General features: G+C 61.3%; 1 protein-coding gene across 4 annotated transcripts in view; it reads right to left on the bottom strand.

Annotated features, from left to right (window-relative positions):
* SHISAL1 (shisa like 1) overlaps positions 1-25,052 on the bottom strand; it is a 143,556-nt gene that overhangs the window by 60,836 nt on the left and 57,668 nt on the right. The window contains exon 1 of one of the 4 annotated variants that reach the window (XM_037848071.1): positions 18,913-19,090. The exons of 1 other annotated variant lie outside the window; for it this stretch is intronic. Coding sequence is in view for 2 of the 3 variants with exons in the window: in XM_037848068.1 (XP_037703996.1) it covers positions 10,952-11,093 (142 nt within the window). In the remaining variant the exon portion in view is untranslated. Of the gene's footprint in view, positions 1-10,951; positions 11,217-18,912; positions 19,091-25,052 lie in introns of those variants that run through there. 2 more of the 4 variants (XM_037848068.1, XM_037848070.1) reach the window with 2 other exon arrangements.

The raw sequence follows: 25,052 nt of genomic DNA, 5'->3' as shown, positions 1-25,052 counted from the left end.
CCAGCTTCCCCACCCTGTACCCAGCCCCCTGGGACTCCTCCACTTTCCTCCTTCTCCCTGAATCCACCAAACCCACAGGGCTTCTCCCACTTTCTCCCAGCCCTGTGCCCCCCAATCCCTTTAGCACTGGCCGCCCCTCAGCTCCCTCCCCACCAGGCCCACCCTGCCATTCTCTCTCTTCACCCAGCAGACCCTCCAGAGCTTGTCAGGGGGCCTTCCCCGAGCCCCACCCGAGGTCGGGGACTCTGCTCGGGACACTCCCCACCCTGCCCACCCTTCCTGGGAACAGGGGCCCCGGTTTATAGTTCCAGACTCAGGGCAGGGGGTGTCCGGGCAGCACCTGCCCCCACCACGTGCGCTCGACAAGGGCTGGGGCCAGGACAGCAAGACGAAGGTGTGGGAACCCCTGTTCAAAAATGAATAAGACTTTCTAGATGGCAAAAGCAGAGCGTTAATCCAAGTGTGGGGACCTCTCAATGCGGGCCCCTCCTGGCCGGGGGCCCTGGGTAGGCGGCTCCCACGCCCACGGAGCCAGCCCCTGCTGAGTCCACTTCGTGTCGGCTCATCATCGTACACGTCGTCGGCCGGACACACAGCAGGCGCTTTGTAAACTCTTGTCGGGTGAGTGTAGGCGTTTTCTCAGGTGAAGACCCACTACTCAGGCTGCTACATGTTAAGTGATTTGCCCAAAGGCTGGTGCTGGCGGGGGGCAGTGCCACAGTGTGAACCCAGGCCTGGCCGACGCCAAACTGGGGCTCCCAGCATATGGCCGGGGTGAGGGCACAGGCTGCAGAGCCAGCCTTCCCTGAGCTTGAACCCCAGCTCCGACACTTCTGAGCCTCAGTTTCCTCCTCTGTAAGATGGGAACCGGCCTGCCCACCTTGCAGGGGTACTGAAGAAAGATGGGCAGGAACGGCAACGCTGGCACCTAAGAGCATAACTGGGTCTTACCGTATGCCCGGCTCTGCTGTGCGCCCTCTGCAAATGCAAGCCGTTTGTGCACCACGCCAACATCTGAAGTTCCCGAGTTCTTTCATGCTTTGCTTGTGCCTTTACTAGCACTGGTTTCCCTCTGCCTTGCCTCTGGTAATTGCTTCCCTGCCTGGTACAAGCCCCTGGAGGGCGGGACTTTTGCACCTCTGTAGCCCCCACCATGCTTTGCACACAGTAGGTGCTCAATAAATGTTAGATGGCTGCCCCCCAAATAAGCAGCTGCCCACATTTGCCGGCTTGGGTGCCAGGTTTGTTTTACTGCAACAAGCAAACTTCCAAACGGGACAGCTGAGGCCCAGGCCGAGGCCTCGGACCATGGGCCTGCTCCTTTGACAGAAAGGGGGTCTCAAGGGGCCCCCAAGTCATCAGCCTCGTGGTGGAAGCCACTCACCTCTGTCAACACACCCCACTCCAGGGCTGGGGGGGACAGCCCCGAGCCCAGGGCAGCCGAGGTGGGGCAGAGGGAAACACGCTGGCTCAGAGCCCTGGGTCCACCACCCCCGCCCCCGGACCCTCCACTGTCTCCCCATCAGGTGGGCATAACAACACTTGCTCCATGGATCTACTGTTGGGACCAGGGGTCGGGGTGGGGGGATGAGTGTTCAGCCAACTGAAGAGTGGGGTGTCAGCATGGGCGAGGGTTCTTGGGAAGGTGGACAGAGTACCCCTGACTTGGAAACCACTCCAGCCCCCAAATCCCTCTTCCAAGAGAACATCCTGTTTGTCCCCGGAGGAGCTCCCTGTTCCCTTATGGACAGTCCCTGCCAACTGGGCTCTGGGTGCAAGTGCAACCCCGGCTCGTTCCGACTGCTCCCCTTTGTGCAGCCTTCGCCATTTCTGCACAGAGCACTCTGCCTGGGTTTCCTTGCGTGTCTGAGGTAGGCACCTCTGGAAGCCCCATTTCATAGGTGAGAAGACTGAGGCCCAGGGAATGGGGGCACTCCGTGGGTATGGGCTGCAGACCATGCTGGGTCACGGGGGGCAGGCAGCTCCCCCCACCCCACCTCGGGGAGGGCTCGGCTGAGACCGTCCTGGGGCCCCTTGCAACCTGACAGCCCCCTGCCTCTCTCTGCTCTCCTGAGCTATTTGGCTGTGCCAAGGAGATAAAACAACCCCTGAAATCCCAGCGGCATTTTTCCCCACTGGAGAAACACAAAAATATCACATGAAGGATGAATCACTTAACGCTGTCAGGCCAGGAAGGGGAAAGACAGGCTCACAGGGCACAAGGGAAGGTGCTGCCCGGGGTCCCTCTCCCAGCTCCCGGGGCCTCCATTCCCGGCCGCCCTGGGTGCACGATGCCCTGCCTGACCCCAAGAGCCATCTGCACAGGGGGAAGAGAAACCAAAGCCTTGGGCATCAGTTTTCCAGCTACAAAGGGGGATAATGCACCCACCTTGAAGGGGTACTGGGAGAGGCTGGGAAGATGAGGGGCCCACCCTCCCTCCACACTGAGCGTGACACTGGGCAGGACTGGGCTGTGACTTGGGATGCCACGGGGGGCGAAACAGGCATGTATGTCCCCACCCCCATGAGGTGATCAAATAACCACCAGCCTCAAGGCAGGGCAGGCCCAGAACACACACGGGGCCCTCACTAGGTCTGGGGCCGGGGGCACCCTGAGAAAGCAGAGATTCAACGGGAAAGTGGGAGATAACCAGACCAGGGGAGGGTTGGTCTGGGGGAAAGAGCCTGCTGCCTGAGAGCCCAGAGTGTGCAAGGGCCCTGGGGTGTGACGCAGCTCGGGAGGTGGCCAGTGTGACGGGAGTGGAGGACGGAGGGAAAGGATGGGGGAGAGTCCGGAGCAGCAGGTGGGGCCTGGGCCTGGCCCCCAGGAGGTGCACATGGGCCTCTGCGGGACCCACCCCCACGACAAACCACAGCTATGGGTGGTGCCCCTCAGGGGTGAGAAAGGGATTGGGGAGAGAAAAGGAGATACAGAGAGGAGTGGGGAGGGCGAGCCATTTGAGCACCTACTATATACCCCACAGTATGTGCTTTAGTGGGTTCATCTCTCACAGGTGAGGAAGGGGTGGCTCGGGAGGGAGGTGCCTGCCCAGGTTCACTCAGGCCAGGGTGACCCCACAGTGGGCCCCCAGCTCTGTCCACCCTGTCCTCTGCCTGTCCACCAGGGGCTGGCTAGCCGGGTGCACACACAGGGAGACAGGGCCGTCCCCGGAGCCGGTCCAGAGAAGGGACAGCAGGGAGGAGAGCCCGGGAAGTGGACCGTGTCCAAGGCCAGCGGTCAACAAAGTGGAGTGACCAGAAAGCGCTTGACCTGAGGGGGTGTGGAGGGGCTGGAGCCGCCTGGGGGGACCCCCTCCACGCCCCCACCTGGGCCTCCTCCTGGGCCCCAGCTGCAGCAAGCCAGCAGCCCCCTTCAGGCCTCCTGCAGCATTCCTGAGGTGCTAGGCCCTGCTCCCAGCACATCCCCCGGAATTTTCAACCACCCTCTCTGCTAGGGACCCCACAGGAAGAACGATGAGGCTCAGAGACGTTCAGCAGCTGGTCCAAGGTTGCACAGCAGTAGGCAGAACCTCTCCCCAAGAAGCCTTCTTGGCCTCACCCCTCCTACAGCACCACCTTCCCAGCGACCCCCACATTCTCCCAAGAGTGTGACTTTATAGCTCTGCTTGGCTTTTCCTCAGGCAGCCATGTATCCAGGGCGGGGACCCCAGCACCCAGCCCCAGGCCGGCTCAGCAGAGGGAGGGCATAGCTGTGCACAGTGGGTCTGGAAACTTCCAGGGGACATTCCTTGTCTGCTCCAGTCGGTGACTCAACTCAGGGACTGGGACCCCCTACAACCACTCCTTGCTGCCCCTCCTCAGCAGCTGCCTCTTTCCTAGCTCTCAATTGCCATGAGCCCCAAACCCCAATAAAAGCAAACCATTTGGCAGGGCCTTGTACAAGCCCAGGGTGTTTTCCAGCACAGCTGGCCCGTGTGTGCAGAGTAGAATCGGCGTGCTCTGGGGCATCAGCTGGGGACCTGGGACCTGGGGCTGCCACCCCCAAGGCACGAGGACTGCAACCAGTCCAGCATGCACCCTCAGGGCAGCCCCGGCAGAGCCCCTGCAGAAGCAAGTGGCACGGTTGGGGTTCGGATCCTGGTGAAGCCATCACCTGACACAGGCGAGCTTGGTCCACTTCAGTCTCGGTGGGCCACCCGATCAGGGCGAGTGATGCCCCTATGCGGCCCCCGCCCTGTGCCAACCTCTAAGATGGGCACACAGGAGCACAGTTGGCCTGCGTGCCAGCCCGGCGAGAACACAGGAGGTTTGCTGAGAGCCCACGTGGGTGGGCAGTGTCCACCTGACCCCTAAGCTTGGTGACTCTGCCAGCCACCCCCACCCCCACCCATGCCCGTTCTGACCCAACCCCAACCAGTCAGGTGGAGGAGGGCCACCCACAGCCGTCCCTGCCGGGATCACATGGGCACCTTCCACGGCATCTGGCCTCAGCCACGTCTCCCCTGCCACTCCTCACCCGCTTACTCATCCTTCAGGAATCCCAGCTCCACCGCAAACCTGGGTGACCCCAGACAAGTGACTTCAGCTCTCTGTGCCTCAGTTTTCTCATCTGTGAAGTGGGGACAATCACAGCACCTCCTAATAGTGAGGATTAAATCAACAAATACGCACCCTGCCCCTCCCCGGGCTGGCTCAGGTCCTTCTCTGGGGACCCCACAGCCCGTGGTTCCCCCATCGTGGCACCGGCCGCTGCAGGCTGCCCCTGCTCTCTCTGGGCCATCACGGACGAGGGGCACCAGGCCAGCCTGAGCTCGGAGCTCTGTCTGCCAAAAGCAGAGCGCCCGCTTCTTCAAGGGACAAAAAAGGAGAGGCTTGTCTCTGGCCGGGCTGGGACAGGCAGGAATGCCAGGGGTGGGGGAAGGGGCTGGCCTCCTTGTGGCCCTGTTTGAAATGCCACCCAGAAGCCGGGGCGCCGCCACGACCCAAATGCCGGCTCAGGATCCCGTGATGTGCCCCTGGGACCTCACCCGTCCCCTTCTCAGTGGGGTCCTGGACGCCAACCCCCCTGCCCCTTGTCGTGGAGACTGTGAATGAGTGCGAGCTCAATGGGGAAGTCCTCCTATAATCATACAATCAGGCCTGGAGAATGGGTCTCCATGGAATAAACGTGGGGCCAATTTTTGCACAGTGCTGCTGACCCATGTGAAGGGGCTTTCACCCCAGCTTCCTGTCAGGGGCTCGGAGCCTGGGGGTCTGAAGACGCCTTTCAGTCCAGCTCTGACACTCCTCAGCTGTGTGACCCCAGGTGAGTCCCTGAACTTCTCTGGGCCGGGGCTGCCTGCTGTTTCTCAGCTCCTGTTCTAAAGCACACCTGCACGGGGCCTGCCTCCAGCAATTCAAATACACCAAAGAGTATGTGCCTTATTACACTGACCCTCCCAAGGCCCCCAGCTGGCATTTTCCAGAGGCTGGCACCCCAGCATGGACCAGCCAGCCTGGGGGGCTGAGGTGAGGGGGTGATGTGCCTGGAGAGAAGAGGACCCCACAGCAAACTCGGGTGCAGCGAAGGAACATATCCTCTTCACCCCGCAGGTCCTCAGGGACGGCACCCACACTCCAACTTGGCTATCCCAGCAGCCTCCCAGCCTGCGGGCAGCAAGTATGACAGATTCCCAGCTGAGTTTATAAGAACAGAAACCTGGAAGCAACCCAAATGGGTGCAGAGGTGAGCACGCCGTGGCTCGCAGAACACTGGAATGCCCCCAGTGTCAAGACGAACCACAGCTGTGCCCCGCGTCACAGGCCAGTCTCAGGTCAGGGAGGAAATGGGGGTCCCCAGAGCCACAGTCAGCCCGAAGCACTTCTTATCCAGGTACAAAGAACCTCAACGTGGTCCTTTTTAAGAATGCACAGAGCAGTGACAAAGCTGCACCAGGGGAGTGGGCTCCTGGTGGGTGGCTCTGTGGGCGGCATGGGTGGGGGAGGGACATGTGAGTCCAAGCTTGTTCCTATCCTCAAGGTGGGTGATGGGTTCCTGAAGTTTCTTATCTTACTAGCAAGCAAGTAGATAAAGAGGTTTCGGCACAGACTCAGATGGGAGAACACCAGCAACCACAGACCCAATTTGGTGTCTTGGAGTTCAAGCAACAAAATATAAAATAAATGTTAAACATCCATAAAAATAAAACTAAATATCCCAACCCTCTGCCATCAATGGTGAGCAGGTCCAGCCCCCTGGAAGGCAGAGGTCAGAGTTCAAGCCGAGGGGGTCTGCAGGGGGCTGGCTGCCAAGCTCACTGTCATTACCTGGCCTCAGAAACTTCACTGCCCGGGGGCTGGGGGAGATGACAGAGGCTACTAAATGCAATGGCCGACCCACATGACCCACATGCAGCATAGGCGGGGAGCCCCTCCACAGATGGGGTGGAGGAGGGTAAAATAAGGGAGCCCCTGCGGGATGCCGGGTACACTCGGCTGGCCGGGCCCTGAACGGATCCGACCTCCTATTGATCACGCTTGTCGCAACCCCAGGAGGACAGCATCATTGTATGGCTGCCCACGTTGTCACTGCTACTGACAGCAGAACCAGGCTCGGGACCCAGCTTCCAAACAAACCCAGCCTGGGGTGCAGGCCTGGTGGATACCTGGGGTAAGGTCCCTGGGCCAAGGGTGGTGGCACGTCATGGGAAAGAGCCAAAGCTCATTAGTTCAGAACCTTGGGCAAGCGAGCAGCCTCTGTGTGCCTCGCTTTCCTCATCTGTCTAGAGGATGGTGCTCGGGAAGAGGGAGACTGGTGAGAGGGGGATTCCTGGAGGCTCGGGGTGCATGGGATGAGGTCCTGGGCCTCGCCTGGAAGCTGTTTGGAAAGCAGGACCTTGGCCCCACAGACCTGTGGGATCAGAACCAACGTGGAGGGCAAGGAATCTGCATCTCCCCAGCTGCCCGGGGGACTCTCAGGCTCCTGAGAACCACCGGGCAACATCAGGGGTCAGCAAACATTTTCTGCCAAGGTCAGACAATAGATGTCAGCCGCTTTGTGAGCCACATGGGATCTGCAGCAGCTACACAGCTCTGCGGTTGCCACGCCAAAGCAGCCGGACAGGATGCAGAAAGAATGGGCGGGACTGGGCTCCAATAAAACTTTATTGACAAGAGCAGACAGTCGCAGTTTGCAAACCTCTGAGCTAGGACCTCGATTCCAAAGGGTGGTCCCCAGGCCAGCACTCTGGGCCCCCCCCCAGGATCTGGCTGCTCCCAGCCTGCTGAATCAGCAGCTGCACACGAGCCCATTTCCCCTCCGTTTGTGGGCGCCGGCGTTAGGGACGCGCTGGGCAGAGCAGGCACCCGGGGAGAGCAGCAGTGGGTTCTCTGGGCGGTCCTGGGCCCTGCTGGGTCCCTCTGAGGCGGCTGGAGGTGGGGGGCTGTGGGGAGGTGGGGGGCTGGGGCACCGCCGCCGAGCTGAGTTTTCAGAAACCACAACGCGCGGCTAATTGGCAGCAGCTGCTGCTGCATCCAGAGACTTGTCAGCTGTGATTAAGCAAAGTTGCCTTTAGGCCAATCACCTCTGAAATTATGCAAACAGGGCCACAGCCGAGGAAACCACAGGGAAGCGGCAGAGCCTCTCCCCGCCCCCACCCCGACCCGGCACGGTTTAATCCCCGCTGCTGGCCTGGAGGGCGCAGGGCCCCTCACATCACCCACGCCGCCCCCACCCCCCCGGCTGCACTTCTGGGGGTCCATGAGCCTCCCGCCCACACTCCTGTTAACTAAGACAGAAGCTGCTGAGCCCCAAGCCAGGCCCCGGCACCCCAAGCCGAGCATCGCAGCCCCCCGATCAGCTGAAGGCGCACGGCCCCGTCCCCTCAGTCGCACTGGCCTGCGTGAGCCCAGCCTGCCCTTCTCCAGATGCCACGCCCAAGAGGACTCCCCAAGAACGGAACAGAAAGGGGGAACCAGGCCTTCCCAGGCCGGTGGGGGGCTCTCCACCAGCCACCTCCTTGCGCTTGCAAAGCCTTCGGCACCCCAACAATACTCGCGCCCCAGGACCGGCAGAGAGAGAAGCCTCCTGCCCCATCTCCAGCCCTGTGGCTCCTGGCGCCCCAAACTCGCTGTGGCCCCAGGTGAACACCTCGCCTACCCCGTGATCCCCTATTTGGCCGTGACACCCACTACCCCACCCCACACCCCCCACTCCACCCCCTGCTGCCAGCCCTTCTCGCAGCTGAACCCCTGGCAGGGGTATGACTAGCATAAGGAGTGGGGGGAGGGGGCACGAAGTGGGGCAAGGAGAGAGGAAAGGCCACCCCACCCCCCCGTGCCAAAATAACCCGACACCAGACTTAATGCCACACGCCCTTCAGCGGCACAGACCCCCGAGGTGCTGTCTGCGAGGATGACAGGAGGAAGCTCAGCCCTGCAGGCGCCACGCAGCGTAACGGCACAGACCGGGGAGGGGCTTCAGGAGCTCGGCTTGGGACCAGACCCCCCCTCGCCTGAGCCACGAAACTGGCAAGTGGAAAAGACCCCAAGAGTCCTGGGAGCCCATGGATTGTCCCGCCGTCCTCCCTCTTTCCCGGAATGGGGGACTCTCTCCTGCCGAGCAAGCATCAGCCTTATCTCCGTTTAATTCCTCTTCAGCACAGTCCTCCCCAGATCAGAGCCCCATTCTGTTTTGCACTTTGGAAACAAAAGACTTGCTAATATGCCCATCTGCTCTGCCCATGGCCCCCCTGGGGTTGGGCTCGGCTGACCCCTCCTCCTGATGCTGCAGAGGCCTGAGGGGTACAAGAGGCTGCAGACGAACAACCCTTATAATGCGGAAGAAAAGCGAAATTTAAGAGCACTGGTTAACATCCGGGTAAACAGTACTAAGGTCTAATTCGAGCTCCACTTTGGTGGCTCAAAGATTTTTGGGGCGCTGAGAGGTAACCTCAAAAATGCAATTAAGAAACAGCTGTAGCTCTGTCTGCAGGAAATCCCACCAGAACCAGGGTGGTGAGGGCAGAATGCCACGAGGCAGCCAGAGCCAGGCCCCTGCCTGGGAGAGGGTGGCCATGGGGGCAGCCAGAGAGGGGCCAGAGAGGGCAGGCTGGCCTGGGGGAGGGGACAGGTGACTTAGCTTTCTGGGCCTCCCTCTAAAGTGGGGTGCTGGTCCCAGCCTCATGTGGCTGTTGGGGAATTAAATGGAGAGTAGGTGTGAACCGTGGGGACGTGCCTGGTGGTCAGCAGGAGGTCAATAAACACCGGGCCACACGTGCCATGTCCAGCTCACTCCACTCTATCCACAGTCTCAGGCGGGGCTAAGGGTGCAGCTCAGATGCTTTGGACTTGTGGGGCCTCTGCTTAGAGCGTCCCTGTCCCCACGTGTCAGCTGCCGGGCCTGCCCTGGGCTGGAGCCTCTGCCCTGTGGGTTTCAGGCCAGAGGCTGAACCTTCACAAGCCCTGAACTGGCTTTCCACACAGTGGGAAGTGGAGGGGAGACTATTTCTTGAGCATCTACTATGTCTAGCCCTGTGCTTGGCATTTTACAAATATCTCCTTTAATTTTCGAGGGCTACTGCTCTGGGTTTGTAGATGAGAGAAAAAAAGCTCAGAGAGGTTGTGCCCTGCCGGGGGTCACACAGCAGCTGAGCTGTTGGGACATGGACCCGCAGTGATCCGGCTTCCAAGTCGTTTCTTCCCAGGCAGTGAGGGAGGAGGGAGCTGCTAGTCCCCGAAACAAAACGAAACCACTTCCCACCACTGGGAATTCCCCACTCCCAGTGACGGGGGAACTCCGAGCATCCCATTTCCTAACAACATCCTGGCAGATCCAGCCCCTGGTTGAACTCCTCCAGTGATGGGAAGGCCCGGCAGCCCTGCTGGAGCCTGCTCCCTTGGCAGGGGACAACCCAGACCGCGTGGGAAGCTCAGGGCGCGAGGAAACCCACGCTCCTGCCCTTCCCCACCCCGCCCGGGCCCAGCTCACCCAGAACACACTTATTTTAAAACTATCAGCATTTGACTCAAGTCGTGAAAGAAGAACTGCAGAAGTTGTGTTTGGAGGAGTGGGATGCACTGTGCCCAAGATTAAAGGGGGGGGGGGGGGTAATCAACAGGGGAGTCCCCTAAATGTCTCAGACCCAGCTCCTGGTCCCAGGGATGGGGAGGGGGGGTGAGACGAATCAGACCTGGTTCCAGCCCCACCTCCACCACAGACACCTGTGACCCTAGACAGGGGCTTCACTCAAAGCCCCAGCTCCCTGCTTTCCTGCCTCAGTGCATCCAGTTCATTCATTCCAGAAACTTTTCCTGGGCACCTACTATATCCCAGCCCCAACATTAGGCCCTGGGGAACTGGAGTGAACTAGAGATGGCAACCCCCACCCCTTGGCAGAAGATGCCTCGTTTTGGTGCCCACTCTGGGCAAGGGAGGGTCCTTATGGCCACACCTCCCTCAGGGTGACCATCACGATACAAAGGTCCTGTCTTGGCTTCCGTCCACGGCCGAGGCCCTGCCAGGCTGTTGGCTCCGAGACGCCCCCGGTCACTCAGCCCAGCGCCGGGCGGGGAGGACGCCGCAGGGAGTGGGGGTGGGGGTGGAGGGGGCGGCAGGCAGGTGAGCGGCCCCTGCCCCAGCCACAGACAGTCCACAAATAAACTCCAGCTCATCCCTCTTCCCAGCTGAGCCGTGGGGGAGAGAAAATAGCTTTCACACTATATTTTCTGATTTTCTTTTTCACTCCACTGCTTCTAAATCGATCCAGAACAGATTGTCCAATTGTTTGAATTTCAGGAGAAAAGCCTCCTAATCTTTCCCTGCCCAGAATCCCACAGGGTGTTGTTGGCCGGGCTCCAGCTGGACATCCGAGGTTGCCCTGGCCGTGGACTAGGGTCTCGTCCAAGGCGGGTGGGTCGGCACCCCCACGGGGTGCTCATGCCCAGGAACCCGCTGGAAAGATCCCATCCCTGGAAGGGAAGGCTTCCTCTTTCCAGAAAGGACCGAACTCACCAGGTGCTCTAGGGCAGGGCAGACACGCGGGGGCACGGCAGCCTCTGTGCAGTTGAGGCTGCACCCCGCCTTCCTCTCCCACCAGGAAAGTACCTTGGGGGCCGGGCTGAGCCATACGATACAAACAACTGTGAAGGAACATCGGTATCCCCAGTGACCTGAGCACCAAGAGCAGACAGGTGTCATCTCAGGGTGACACCAATCGGCTGCTCGTGGCTGCCTGGGGACTGGGCAGGCGCATCCTGAGACTTCAGGCTTCTGGTGGAGAGAACCCTGCTGTGATGGATTAGCAATGTCTGCCCTGGCCTGGGAACGCAGGGTGGTGGCACTCACGTCACATATTTGCCATCCTGGGTCTAGAGGATAAAGTCCAGACTCCTTACGTTGCCAAGCAAAGTCCTCAGAGATCAGGCTGGGGCCAACTTCTGCTAGAATTTCCACCGATGCCATGCCGAGGAATTGGAAGTTTCCCAAACGCATTTCCCTGGGCTCCATATGCATGGTTCCTGCTGCCTCAAATGCCATGCCCTCCCCCCTTGTTCATCAATCTGGTCCACTCACAATCTGCCTCCTTGAGTGCCACCTCTTCCAGGAAGTCCTCCTTGATACTCTAACCCTTTCCCCCTTCCTCTCACCACTGATACCTATGCCTTCCCTTCTCAGGATGGCGTTCCGAAGGCAGGCAGGATGACCCCCATTTTACAGGGGAGGAACTGAGGTTCAGGGGAGGCCATGGGATAAACTCTGCTCTGTCCAGCTCCAAAACCAGCCTGTCGGGGACCCCATGCCACCAGCCATCTCTGGGCCTCTTGAACGGGGAAACGGTTGTTGGTGCAGGAAGGAGAGAACACATCCAGCTCGTTGCTCCCGGCCACCAAAGGGAAGCCCCGGCTCTAGCCCTCCAGCCCGGACTTGAGCTCCCTGGTCCCAGGCTTGGGATGTTTCCTGCTGGCCAACGTTCATTCATTTGTTCATTCGTTCATTCATTCACGCACCCATCTACCTATTCCTTTATTCACAGACCTGTTTGGAGCAGGCCTGGGCTGGGTGCCAGCCTAGAACTAAACCAGGAGCAAGGCAGTCTCCAGCTTTCAAGGGGCAGGGGGCCTCCTCTCTTCCTGCACCCCTTGGGGGTTTTGTGGTTAAATGTCCTGGTGCCGATGATGACAGCAGTGACACAGGCCAGGGTGAGGACTGGGCACAGCCCTCGGGTTAACCCCTGCAATGGCCCTGTGAGTCAGATGAGGAAACTGAGGCTCTGAGAGGGGAAATAAGCAGCCAGCATTAGCAGCCGGTGAGGGGCAGAGCTGGGATTTGCACCCAGGCGGGGCGGCCTCCAAAGCTGACCCCCTTGCCTCTGAGCTCTGCAGCTGCCATGGCTCTCGGTAGGAACTCCCTCCTAGGCTCAGCGGTGACTTGATTCGTTTGCTCCCTCATTGGACAACCCCTTTGGGTGAGTCTCCTGTTCCAGGGGTTCCTGCCTGGCTGCACCACGGAGGGGCTGCGGAGGATCCCCAGGATAACATGGGGGCTGGTATTAACAGGAATAAAATGAGAATACAGCGAGCCCGTGCATCTTGAACATGTACTCTGTGCTAACAAAGCACTTACTGCAGTTCATCTTATGTGATTCTCACAATAACCCCTTTCCAGATGAGGAAACTGAGGCTGCAGGACTTACACAGCCTGCCAAGGTGGAGCTTGGGGGGAAGTGCTGGGAAGCACCCAGGACTGCAGGTGCCCGGGAAGGAGCCCCGCACCCAGCTCCAGGAGCCCAGCTGGCCCAGGGGAGCAGGCGGCAGGATCAGCCCCGCGTCACGCACAGCCTCCCTCTGGCTCGTTGCCCTGACAATAAGCCTCTGCTCCCAGGCCTCACTCACTCCCCAAAGGCCACACGGTCCCAGGGATCTGATTCCTGGCACCGACACCCAGAGGATGCCAGATTCCCACCCTGTTCCCAGAACCCCAAACAATCTCTAAAGCAAAGACCCTCCAAAGCAAACCCACGGAGCATGCCCTGGACTCGGGCAGGGATGAGGGCAGAGAGCTGAACCCCGGCCGGGCCCTTCTGGGGCACACTGATGATGCCCAAGCGGCAGAGAGGGCCTGACCGTCGCCAGGACCAGGTCCTGGATCCCGGATCCCAGCCTGGGCTGCAGCTCAAGACCAGGAGCAAGGCTCAGCTGGAGGGAGAAAGGGAACTTTCTAGCCTTTGGTATTCATGTCCATGTCTGTAGGTCTTTGATTCAATTTAATTTTTAAAATTTCCATATAGCAGCTTGGTATACTCACTCCTCAGCTCCCACGGAGCCCATCTGATGGCTTTCGAGCCCTGCCTGGCCTTGACCTGGGCACGTAGCTTCCCCTCTCTGGGGCTCCAGTCTCCTCAGGGAAATGGGGATTGCAGGCCTGCCCGGGGCTGCCTGGGGTGATGGGAGATGCAGGCTATGGAAGGGCTTTGTAAAAAGTTACATGTCAGGCCAAGTGGTAACAAAGGAAATTTCAGAGGTTAAAATATAAAGATGCCACTGGGAGGCCACACCTGAGACCCACTTCAAGGTCGGCCCCAGGCTGCTCCTCCTCCTGAAGTGCTCTCTGCCCTCCTCTGCCAGGCACACTCCTACCCAACCTTCAAGACCCCAGTCAAAATTCCCTTCTCCAGGAAGCCTTCCCTGATCCCCCAGACAGGGTCAGGGCCTCATAGATGCCTGTTTTTCTTTTGTCCCCCACCCCCCATCCTGCTCCCAACATGCCCACACACCCATGGCAAAGCCCACCAGGGAGGGCCCTGTTATCCCCTCCTAGTCCCCCAGACCCCAGCACTGTGTCCAGCACACACAGTAGTCACTCTGCAAAGGTAAACCGAAAGCAAGCTAGATGCGTTTTCCGTTGGCCTATAAATCCAGCTACACACGTGTGATTCTCCCGACAAAAGAAAACGAGCTCTGAGTGGAAGCGAATCACCAATGTCTTTGTAACATCGCTTAGGGAGGCGAGGAGGAAATTCTCGGCACTGAGTACGGAAGGAATCTGCCTTTATTTTTAATTTGTGCCAATATCTAAGAAAGCGGCACTTCATTTTGAGCCCATCAGGCGACGAGGAGCATTGAATCTGGCGCAGGAGACAAACTCCCCAGCCCAATTTCCCGAAGCAAATCCCCACGCAGGGTGGAGCGGCAGCCCCCCGCTCCCGCCGGCGCTTCTCCGAGATTTGCCAGGGAGGAACGATCAGATTATGTAGCTGGGTTTTAAAAGATCACGGTTTGTGGTTTGTCTCATTTTCCAGAGGAGTGTGAACATTTTTTTTCCCTCCTCCCAGGGCCCTGTTCAGAGCTTCCAGAACTTAATTCAGTGTTAAATGGGTGTAATTTGGGAAACTCACGCATTATTTCTTAATTTCTTGAAGGCGAGTTTGCGTGCACCTGCCGAGGTAGGGGTGTGTACGGACAGATGGGCGGTAATCGGAGTGCGTCCCCCAAACGGGGGAGGGCAGGCCGGCAGGCTGCTGGGAATCCGTAAAGTAAGCGCTCCATTCATGTCTGACGTCGGAAAATAGGGGACGGGAGGCATTTGCATTTCGTCTCAGATTCTGCTTTTCCGCTTGGCTGGCCAGGGAGGGAGATAGTCCGGAGGATTTTTTCTAAAGGGAGCACCTTGGGGTGTTGCGTGCAAATTTCAGCGTGCAAGGGATGTTTGCACCCTTCCCGAAGCCTCGTCCGTGGGGGCCTCTGGCCAGTGCCTGCCGTGCTCAAATCCAATTGTTGAGCCTCTCTGACCTTCAAGGATGCCCAGTTCCCAGTGTGACCCTAAAAGCACCACCTGCTCTGGGCCTCAGTTTCCCCCTCTGTACATGGGTCCCGATCCCAAGCAGCATCAGCTACTGGGGCCTCCCTGCCTCATGCTTAGCACACAGGCCTCGGGGGAGCTGGTTACCCACCTCTGCCTGCCCCCCCTCCGCCTCCACTAGAGGTGGGCAGGATGCCCCCCCCCCGAAGGCCCTGCCAGACCCCTTTTCCTGTAATCTTCAGGGTGTCCCCCAGTTGTTGAACGGCACAACACAGGCTCAGAGAGGGGGTGGCCGGCCAGGGCCAAGGCAGGCCCTCCTGGAGATGTCCAGCCTGGTCCCAGCTAAACCAAGAGGCAATGTGGGGAGGGGCTTGTCCACAGGTGGGCCAAGCTGGGAACCGTTGGGTGGGAGGGGGCACATTGGCAGGGCCGGGCGTCCCAGCTGGACAATTCATTCACACATTCGATCCTCAAACGGCCGCTGGGCCCTGGCTCCCTGGAAGCAGCGCCTGGGTCTAAAGGGTCTGGGGTGTCCCCAGCCTCCTCAGAGGGGTCATAGCTAGGGAAGGGGCCAGAGGACATGTGTGCAGGAGGGGGGGAGGGAGAGGAGGGAGAGACAGGAAAGGGGACGTCCTCCCTGCCCTGTCTTGTGCTGGGCGAGGCCAACCCTGTGGATGGTCCCAGATGGCCCCAGAAGGGCACGGCCCAGGGTGCCCATCACCCTCCTGCTCTCACTGGCTCCAGGTGTCCAGGGCTTCACCTGATAGAAGAGCGTCTAGGAAAAAAAGCCCCGCTCTTAGGGGCTGACTATTGTTTCAGTAACTTCTCGAAAGAGCAGCTAGGCTGGGAAAAGCCGCTCTGGGGGAGGCCATAAGGGGATCTTTGTTTGCTGGAAGATCAGTGTGAATCTGTTGTGTGACTCAGCTGGGGAGAAACTAAGGAACAGAGGCCGAGTTCCTAGAGGTCAAGCCCACCCCACCCCCCACCAGGAAAGGAGGTGAAATCCTTTGGGCCGGTCCAGAGGGAAGTAAGCAGGACAAGATTAGGCGATGAGATGTAGGAGACCCCAGCCCACTGGACGGTGTCCCCACCACTCTTGCCACCCCTAGAGGTGGGGCCCAGCTGCAGGAAGAACAGGGCAGCGGTTAGAAGCACGGCTCTGACTGGGTCACTATGAACCCCTCTGGGCCTCGGTTTCCTCATCGGGATAATAGAATTCATACACTGGTGGGGTCGGAGCTTGCACAGCCTGGCGCCGGGTGCACAGAGGCCCTTCGGGCTTCCACTGCCAAGTGCCACCCTCTTCTGGCTGTGGAGGGCACATCCTTGAGCGTGGATCGGTGAAGCTGTTTATTACAGGCAGGGACAGTCGCAGCAGCCAGACCCGGTGTCCACTTGCCACCTCCCCTTTCGTGAGGCAGCGCGGCCAGCGGGGAGGAGGGTCTGACAGGGGGAAAGCAGACTCCTCTTCTTGTCCCTCCCCACCCCGCACTGGGCGGCTCCAAACCAGACCATCCTCCCCTCCTCCCTGTCCCATCCCTGCTAGGTGGGGGTGGAGCAGGTGGATCCAGCTCCGCCCCCTCCCCCCCACCCCCCACCGCCCCGCCCTACACCAGCCATCCCCCCTGGACCCTGCAGACCACTGCCTGCCACGCCCCATCTCCCACTGAGGGTCTCCACCTAGAACACCTGTTCTTTCTCCCTTCTCCCTGTGGCTGATTCCTGCCGGTCCTCCGGGCCCAGACTCCTCGTCCCGGCTCCCTCCTCAGATGCCCCCAGCCACGGCTCCAACCAGACTGGCTTGTCAGGAGCTGCTTCCTCCTCTGCTTGCCTAAGAGCCAAGGGCAGAGTGGTGTCCTTCAGGTGTGGGGGCTCGCGGGCGTGGCTGGAGAAGAGGGGAGCGAAGGCAAGGAGGGAAGGAGGGACGGACGGGTGGATGGACCTGCCCAGCGAGTGGCTCTCAGTCCCCAGGCTGCGGGGCAGCCCCGCTTGCTTCTCCCCCACTCACACAGGTCTGGGCTGCAGGCCCTGCCCCACCCCTCCTGTCCCGACAAGCTCCAGGCTGGGGACACGCACATGCTCATACACACACTCACACCGAAGTGCATGCAAACACACATGCACACACCCTCACACAACATACACTCACATACACACTCACACTTATGTGCGTGCACACACACACTCACACACACTCACAGGGCTCCAAGCCAAACTGCTTCCTCTCACCTTCAGCCTATTACCTCCGAGATAACTGGGAACTCAGCATGACAATGACGTTAAAGAAACCCACAGCAACCCCTGCCTGGGGCTTTCAGCCTGAGCTGCAGAGCGCAGGGGCCTCCTGGCTTCAGAACTTTCTGGTCTCTCTTGTCCCACCCCCCCGCCCCGCTCACCCCCCAGCCAGGACCGGCAGAGCACACAGCCTCTGCGGAGGAGGGACTGCTGCTTGCAGGAGGTGCCCTGCCCCGAGTCGCTGACCCAGGGAATGGGGACGGGGGCGAGCCCCTGACTCCAAGCACCCCAGACCAGCTTGGGGCGGTCCTGCCTGGATGCCAGGGAGGGAGGCTTAGTCTGATTCTGGTTTTGAGTGACAGCCAAACCCTGCAGCTTCCAGCCGTGAGGCGACCCAGAGGTTCCTGCTGGGTGGCACCCTGGGATGACCCGAAGCAGGGGAGGCGACAACGGGTGATGGAGGGAGGAAATCCCCTCAGCTGGGTCTGAGAGGGGCGAACTTGCAGGCTCAACAGTATTTCAATCACAGCCCCGGGGTCGGATTCTCCGGACACCAGCGACTGGAGACGCCTTAGAGGAGGCCGCCGGCGGGTCCTCATTTCACATCCGGGGAAACGGGGGAAACCGAAGCCCAGAGAAGGGCAGGCAGCTGCCTGGGGAACTAACACGCAGCAGCAACCAACACAGCTTTCTCCAGGTGACCTCACAGTAACCTTCTGGGGCTCCCATTCCATTTTACAGATGAGGAAACAGAGGTTCAGAGAAGTCAAGTGCCTCTCTCAAGGTCACACAGCCAGGGAGAGAGCCCTGGAGGCCACCAGCTGTGATCCTGGGTGCCGGGCACTTTCTGTTCGTCCTTATCCCAGTCCTGGGGTTCCTTGCGCAGGGGCGATCGCTAAGCCCAGGGGATGAGGGACACCGAGAGAGGCACAATCTCAGGGCGGATTATATAACTCTCCTTCCCGCCCAGCCGCCCCAGGGGTGCGCCGGCCCTGCTCCGCCCAACCCCTGCGCACCCACCAGAGGGCCCGCCAGCCTCTGCCGGCGCTCTCCAAAGAAAGAACAGTTGGAGGCGCCAGGACGCGCTGGCTTTTTTTTTCTCCTTTCTTTTCCCCCTGGCTGAGTAACAAATTCTAATACTAATAATGATAATAACAATCAGAATAAATATAACCTGAAGACGCTTGGGGTCTCGTTGCCATGTCAACCACCGGCGCTAATGAGCTTCCGAGGCCGCCGCCGAGCCACCCGGCCCCGGCCGGGATCAATATTGATTCGGTCCCGGGAGGCGGCGGCGGCGGCTCCGCGGGGACCACGCGGCGGGTGGGGACTGGGGGGTGCGCATTCCCGGGAAGAGGGGGCCCCTTCCCCGTCCTTCGCGCCGCCCAGCTGGGACCCCGCGAGTCGCCCGGGTCCCCAGAGTGGCCCCCGGACCCCACCCGGCGCGCACGGGTCTCCAGGTTCGCTGCGCGCCGGGACCCAGTCCTCGGACACCGGTCTCCGCCTCAGACCCGGATTCCGGTCCCGGCGGCCGCGTTCCTGCACGCTGCGCCCCGGACGGCGCCTCGGACCTGGGTCCCTCGGTCTCCAAGGTTCAGCGACCCCGACCTTGGTGAGCCCTGCGCAGACCCCAATGCTAGGGCACCGGCTGCCCGGCACGGCCCCTGTCCCCGGGCTCTCTCTCGGGCGCCCCCGGCCCGCTTCCAAAGCGCCCCGGAACCCCCAATGAACTGAACCCGCCTCTCCCGACTCGCGGCCGCCCCCACCCCGGGAGCCCGCACCCCTGCTCCGGAGCCGGGGCGCCGCAGACCCCGCCCCCCGCTCGCCGGGACCCTCCTCCGCCAGGAGCTCCGCCCCCGGCCCCTCTCCCAAAGCGCTCGGACCCCGGCCCGGGCGCGCCCTCCCCTGCGAGGCCCGCGCTCGCCTGGGGCGCCGCTCACCTCGTGCCGCCGCCGGTTCGCTCCTCGCTCGGCAGCCGGAGCCGGCGCCCGCGGGAGCCGCCTGCTGGGGTGCAGGGGCCGCCTACGCCCGCGGTGTCCCCGCCGCCGCTGCCGCTGCTGCCGCCGCAACAGTTGTCCCGGCTCCGGGGGCTCCGGGGATGCGGGGCTCGGGCCGCCGCCGGGAAGGCGCCCGCTCCCAGGCGCGCGGGGCTCCGGCTCCGGCTCCGGCTCCGGCTCGCAGCCCGCCCGGCGCTCGCAGCTACTCGGCCGCCCGCGCCGCCCGCTGCTCCGCCGGCCCCGAGCCCCGCGCCGCGCCCGCCGCCGCCGCGCTCATGCTCGCCGCCCCGCCGGGCCCGGCCCGAGCCCCGCCGCCGCCGCCACTTCACTCTTTGCCGCTCGCTCCGCTCCTCGCGCTCTGCTGCCCTCTCTCCCGAGCTCGCGGCGCTCGAGCCGTCCTGCGCCCGCCGCCGCCGAGCCCCGAGCGAGCTCCCCCTCCAGCCCCGCGGCCCTCTCCCTCCCTCCCTCCCCCTCGCCCGCCCTCTCTCCTCCCTCCCTCTCTCTCTCTCTCTCTCTCCCCTTCTTTCCTTCTTTTCTTTCTTCTTCCCTTCGTCCCTCTCTTCCCACCTTCTCTCCTGAACTCCTTCCTTCTCTGTATCCCCCCACCCCTTTCCCTTCTTCCTTCTTTCTCTCCTTTTCTACACACCCCTGTCTCGGATTCTGCCTCCCATCCCCACCATACATGCCCCCCAGCTTCCTTCCTAGCTGCTCCCCAGCCCTTGGCCCAGAGGCTCCCCCAACCCCTCCCCACCCCCGCGGGGTTCCCAGACACCCCTTTTACCAGGGGGGCCCCTGCCCTTGCAGCCCTCATACACCCTGCCCCCAGAGCGCCCCACCCTGCAGTGTGTCCCCGCCCCGGGCACTTGTAGTCAAGTCCTCTTGGGTCGGACTTCGTGGGAAAATCTTAGCAGGGAAGAATTTTTCACATCAGGTGAGAGCCCCTGTCCTGGGGCCTGCCAGGTTTCCCGTGGGAAAAGCCAACTTCCCTGACCCTCCCTGTCCCCTGATAGGGCTCCCCACTGCTGCCTGGGTCCTGTCTCTTCACCCACCCAGCCACTCCTCTCCTCCAGCCCCCCATTTCCTGTCTGTCTCCCATCTGCCCCTCACCTGCAGGAGACGGCCCTGCTGGACTCTCTGGGTGACTTCAAGCCAGCAAGCCGACCTCTGTAAGCCTCAGTTTCCCTTGCTCCTCTGCCCCTGGCCCAGAGACCTCCAGTTATAAAGGTCACATGCAGAGGAGACTGCAGCCTCCCCACGGCCCCTGCAGGAGTGGTGGGACAGGGGCGGCTTATGGATTCATCCTGTTTGGAGGGAGAGTGGGTTTGGGTGTCCTGGGAGCAGGACCCAAGTCCCACCCAGCACTGACTCACTGAGTCCCCCAGGTGTTGGAGCTGATGTCATCACACGGACATCGAGTGAACCCCTCTCTTGCACTAGCAAGAGGGCTGAGCCCTTCATCCACTTTATTTATTCCTCACCACAGTGCCCTGGGTGTGTGTCTGTGTGTGTGTGTGTGTCCCCTCTTACAGATGAGGAAGCTGGGGCTCCGCACAGCCAGCAAGGAGCACAGGGCTGCTTGGTGGCAAAGCCAGGCTCTGGTGTTTGTGTCTCACACGCTCCAGCATGTTCCAGAGAACTCAACGCTCGAGACAGCCCTTCGAGGGTGTCACTTCCCTGTCGTTTTACCAGGGAGGAGCCGGGCCTTCGGCAAGTGTGGAAATGCCTTAGGCCGGACCCCAGCAATGCCAGGGCGGGGTGCAGACATTATATCTGATACAGGAAGAGTCGCTTGGGGAGGTTTGGCCATGGGCCGGGGCGCCCGGCTGGAGGGTGGGAGCAGGGCCTGCTCCGTGTGGCAGAGGCTGGGAGGCAGGGGTTCCCTTAGGAACTGCGCAGCCCCTGGCAATTCGAAGACGCTCCTCTGAGCCAGGAAGCAGCTGTGTCCCCCCAGTTCGCGGAGGTTAAGCGAGACTGGAAGGCTGGTACTGGTGGGGGCAGGGTTGGAGGGGCAGCTCTGGGTTCGTTCTCTGGGTTGGGGGTGACCCTCCTTGGAGCCCCCTTCAGGGAGAAACACACTAGGGCATCGTGGACTCTGCTGAATGAAAGGGTGGCTGGGGCGCAGGAAGAGGGGGCGCCCCCGCAAGGGATTTCAGCAGAGCAGGGGCTTGGTCAGATCTGGGCTTTGGGAGGTCATGGTGGGAGCCTCCTCGGGGAGGAGGGGAGATGGGGGGTGTGCGGGGTGGATGCAGAGAGATGGGGAGGAGGGCCTAGTGGTGGCCCAGGCTCTGGGGGACACTGCACCTGGGGCTGCTGGGGGTAGGGAAGGGGAAGGGAGGGAAGGAAAGTGGGGGACTGGAGGGGAGAGGAAGGGAAGGAAGGGGAGGGGAAAAAGGGTCAGGAGGCCCATGGGAGTTTGCTCCATCTCACAGCCAGGCCTGCTCCCCCCAGGGGCCCTCCATCCTGTCCCTTGCAGGGCCACTTCGGCCAGGTCAGTAAATAGTGTTCCAGGTGGAATCAGTGAGAAGCTGACCTCATGGCATTTTTTGCTTCGATTCCATTTCTGGATTCAAATTATTCTTCTTCTCCACAGCCTGGCCCTCTAACCATGGAAAGCAATTTGACCTGGGGTGTGTGTGTGTGTGTGTGTGTGTGTGTGTGTGTGTGTGTGTGTGTGTGTGTGTGAGGGAGGGAGATGTGCAGGGCATATGTTTACACGAAAGGAGTGTGGGGAGCAGGTGGGCACTGCCCCCTCTTTGTGGCACATGTGTGTGGGCTCCCAGGTGCTGGGTGTGTCTGTGTGTGTTCTCCACGTGTGCTGTGGCCCATGTGTGAGATTTGTGTGCACGTGTGGGGTGTGTTCAAGGCAGGCCGAAAAGCCTCCTTGTTCAGGGGGGTCTTCTCTCCCTTCCCCCTCCCTCCCTCCCTGTCCTCCTCCCTCCCTCCATCCTCTCCCCCCCTCCCCTCCTCTCCCTCCCTCCCTCCCTCCACCGGTCCATCCTGGGTCCACTGCTGGAGACCCAAACATGAGCAGAGGCCCCGGCCCTGAAGCAGCTCTCAGGCTGCCAGTTGACATTGGACGTGATGCCCCCATCAACCCCATGTCGCCAATTCCTGCCCTTCCAGGTGCTGTCCCCCTGCAGCCCTGCCCGCCCTCCCAGCCTCCTCTCACCAGGCGCCCTGAGCTGCGGCCACACCACACCCACTCCTTGCATGGCCCCCTCATCAGCCCCCACGCGCAGCCAGTGGACCCCATGATACACACACTGTGCACCGGCTCCCAGGGCCCCGCCCTCACCTGCTCTACAGCTCCAGCTCCCTCACCTCAGGCAAAGCTACTTTGCCTCCTGAGCCTCAGTTTCTTCATCTGGAAAGTAGAGGTGACCCCCCTCCCCCCACCTCCAGCCCCTAAGGGCCAGTGTGAGGAGGAAACGAAGGACTGGCAGGCAAGGAGCAGGCCTGTCAATTAGCCAAAGACATGACAGCCTGGCACTGAGCAGGTGCTCGGTCAGTACCAATGCCACGTGAGTTGTTCCGGAAGACCACGGGGTGGGCAGGAGAAAGTGTGGGCTCTGGAACCCACAGGCTTGGGTTTGAGTCTCAGCTTGGCCGTTCCCCAGCTGCGCAGTGAGGGGCAAGTGCAAACACGCCTCCCAGCCTCGGTGGATCACTTTCCAGCTGTGGCTGCAACAAATCCGCACAAGCTCAGCGGCTTAAAGCAACACACGTTGATTCTCTTACGGTTCTGGGGTTCTGGTGGGCTGAGTCCCAACACCAGTTTCCCTGGGCCAAAGCTGAGGTGTCGGGGGGGGCCACACTCCCCCCTACGGGAGGATCCCTCGCTGCCTCTCCCACCCTCTGGTGGCTACAGTGTCCCTGGGCCTGTGGCTGCCTCACGCCAACCCCCCAACCTCTCTCTGCTCCACCTTCCATTACCTTCTCCTCTGTGGGGGCCTGCGCCTCCTCTGCAGCTCTGACAAGGTGGTTGTCCTTAGGGCCCGCCAGGTGACCCAGGCTGCTCTCCCAGCTCACGACCCTTGGCCTGACCCCCCGGCAGGGTCCCCTTTCCCATCTAAGGCCACACAGGCCCAGGGACGTGGGTATACTTGGCATGTTTCGGCCTTCCCCTCTGCATCTGTGGAGTCAGCAGAGGCCCAGCCCTCCGAGGTGGCCCTGGGACGAGTGGGATGGCGCAGGTAGGCTGGCCTGCTCCGGCTCTCTCCACAAATACTTGTGCCTCCACGGTGGGCTGCACTGGGGGTGGGTGGGCTGCACTGGGGGTGGGGCTGTAGGAGATGTTCGGGGGTGAGACCCCCCTTGCAGCCCCTCTGGGTGGCCGGCCATGGGGGCACCCTGCGTGAGCCCTGGCAGCCTCCACCCCGTCCTGTTTACTATTTCCCTGCCTTGCCAGGCCTGCTCCCCCGCAGACGCGGCTGATGTGGGGGGGCAGCCTGCCGATGACTCACCCGTGCCGAGCGGCCTTTTCAGAGCTCCGGCTGGGGAGGGAGCTAAATTTAAAGCCAGGCTCCCTGAGAAGATAACCTGCTATTGAATTCAAAGTTGGGGGCACAGGCGTCTGCCTCAGCCCGCGCCCCTCAACCTCCTTTGGGGCTGAGGTCCCTGGAGCCCCGGACCCCGAGGAGGGCAGGGGGAGGGGCTCCCGGGCCTGGGCAGCCGGGTCTCCTGTGTGAGGGCCACCCGCTGGCCCCACGCCTCTGCACCGTCTTCCCCCACCCTCCCAGGGACCCCCCGGGACCTTCCGTTCCCTCTCCAGAGTCTTGGGGTTCCAACCACAATTCCAATTTCCGAAATTCAGGATTTAACTTCTCTCTCCTGGGATATTGCCACAGCCTCTCCTGAGAAGGGACGGGGCTTCAGAGGGTCTTAACCTTCCCCAAAGTTGCCCCAGGGTGGGGGTGGGAGGACAAGGCCAAGCTGCGATTGAAGGGCCGCTGTGTCTGCTCGGGTCTGGTTTGGATCACTTGGCTTTTCTGAGCCTCGTGGGGAGGATGCAAAGAACTTGGTGATGACTGGGCCCGGCGTGCACCCTAAGCCGCTCCTTCCTTATCGATCTGATGGGGCAGAAATACCCAGGCCCAAGAAAGTGCCTTGGAGGGTCCTGGACTCCTCAGTCCCCACCCTGGGGGGAGAGGGGAACCGGGCCCAGGCCCCTCTGTTAGATCACGGCCAACCTTGTGTGGCTGTGCGTGGGCAGGGCGGGCAGGAGCCCTAGACTCTATCACTGGCCATGGCCCCACTGTGGCTGCAGGGACGGGTGGCCTGGGAGGCAGGGTGGCCCCGTGGCTAGGATCCTGGCTCTGGAGTTGGGGGGCCAAGTCTGAACCCCGGCCACTGCTGGGAACTGGGCCGTGTTCTCAGCCTCGGTTTGCTTGCCCGTGAGCCGTTCCAAGGCTTTGCCTGCTCTGGCTACGCACACAGCAGGTGCTCAGCGTGAGAAGCCACTGCTGTGGCCACTACACCCTGGACATTGGGGAGAACAGAGACATTGGGGAGCCGGGGGCTAGGGGCCAGGGGATGACGGCAGTGATGCTATCAGTGGGCTTTGCGGGATCAAAGACAGTTATCTCACCACCAGGCCTCCAGTTGTCACCCAGCTTCCCTTCCCAGCCTCCTCGGCCTCCTCCTGGCCACAGCCCTCCAGCCAAGACGGGCTCTGTCTGCTCTGGACCCCGGGCCGAGGCCGAGCTCTATGACGGCCCCATCACCATCCACTGCTCTGACCCACACAGTGAAGGCATTTCCCGGTCACGGTTAAGGTCATCCATCGGGTGACCTCTGTCTGGGCCTAACCTGGTCACACGAGCCCTTCAACAGCAGAGAGTTCCCTCCGGCTGGTGGTAGAAGGAGAGTCACGCGGGAGAGCGATTTACCACAAGGGAGGGTCTCCATTGCTGAGATTGGGGTGCGTGGGGCAAGGACCCGAGAGTGGCCTCGAGGAGGTGAGAGACGCCCCTGGCCCCAGCCAGCAGGGAAACGGGCCCCTCAGTCCTACAACCACGAGGAACTGAATCCTGCCCAAAACCCAAAAGGGCTTGGCAGCAGGCTCTTTCCGCATTCTCTCCCAG

The sequence above is a fragment of the Choloepus didactylus genome, chromosome 8 (assembly GCF_015220235.1).
Source record: "Choloepus didactylus isolate mChoDid1 chromosome 8, mChoDid1.pri, whole genome shotgun sequence".
NCBI classification, from domain to species: Eukaryota; Metazoa; Chordata; class Mammalia; order Pilosa; family Megalonychidae; genus Choloepus; species Choloepus didactylus.
Note: the sequence above shows the minus strand (reverse complement) of the source record. Positions and strands in the feature narration are given on the sequence as shown.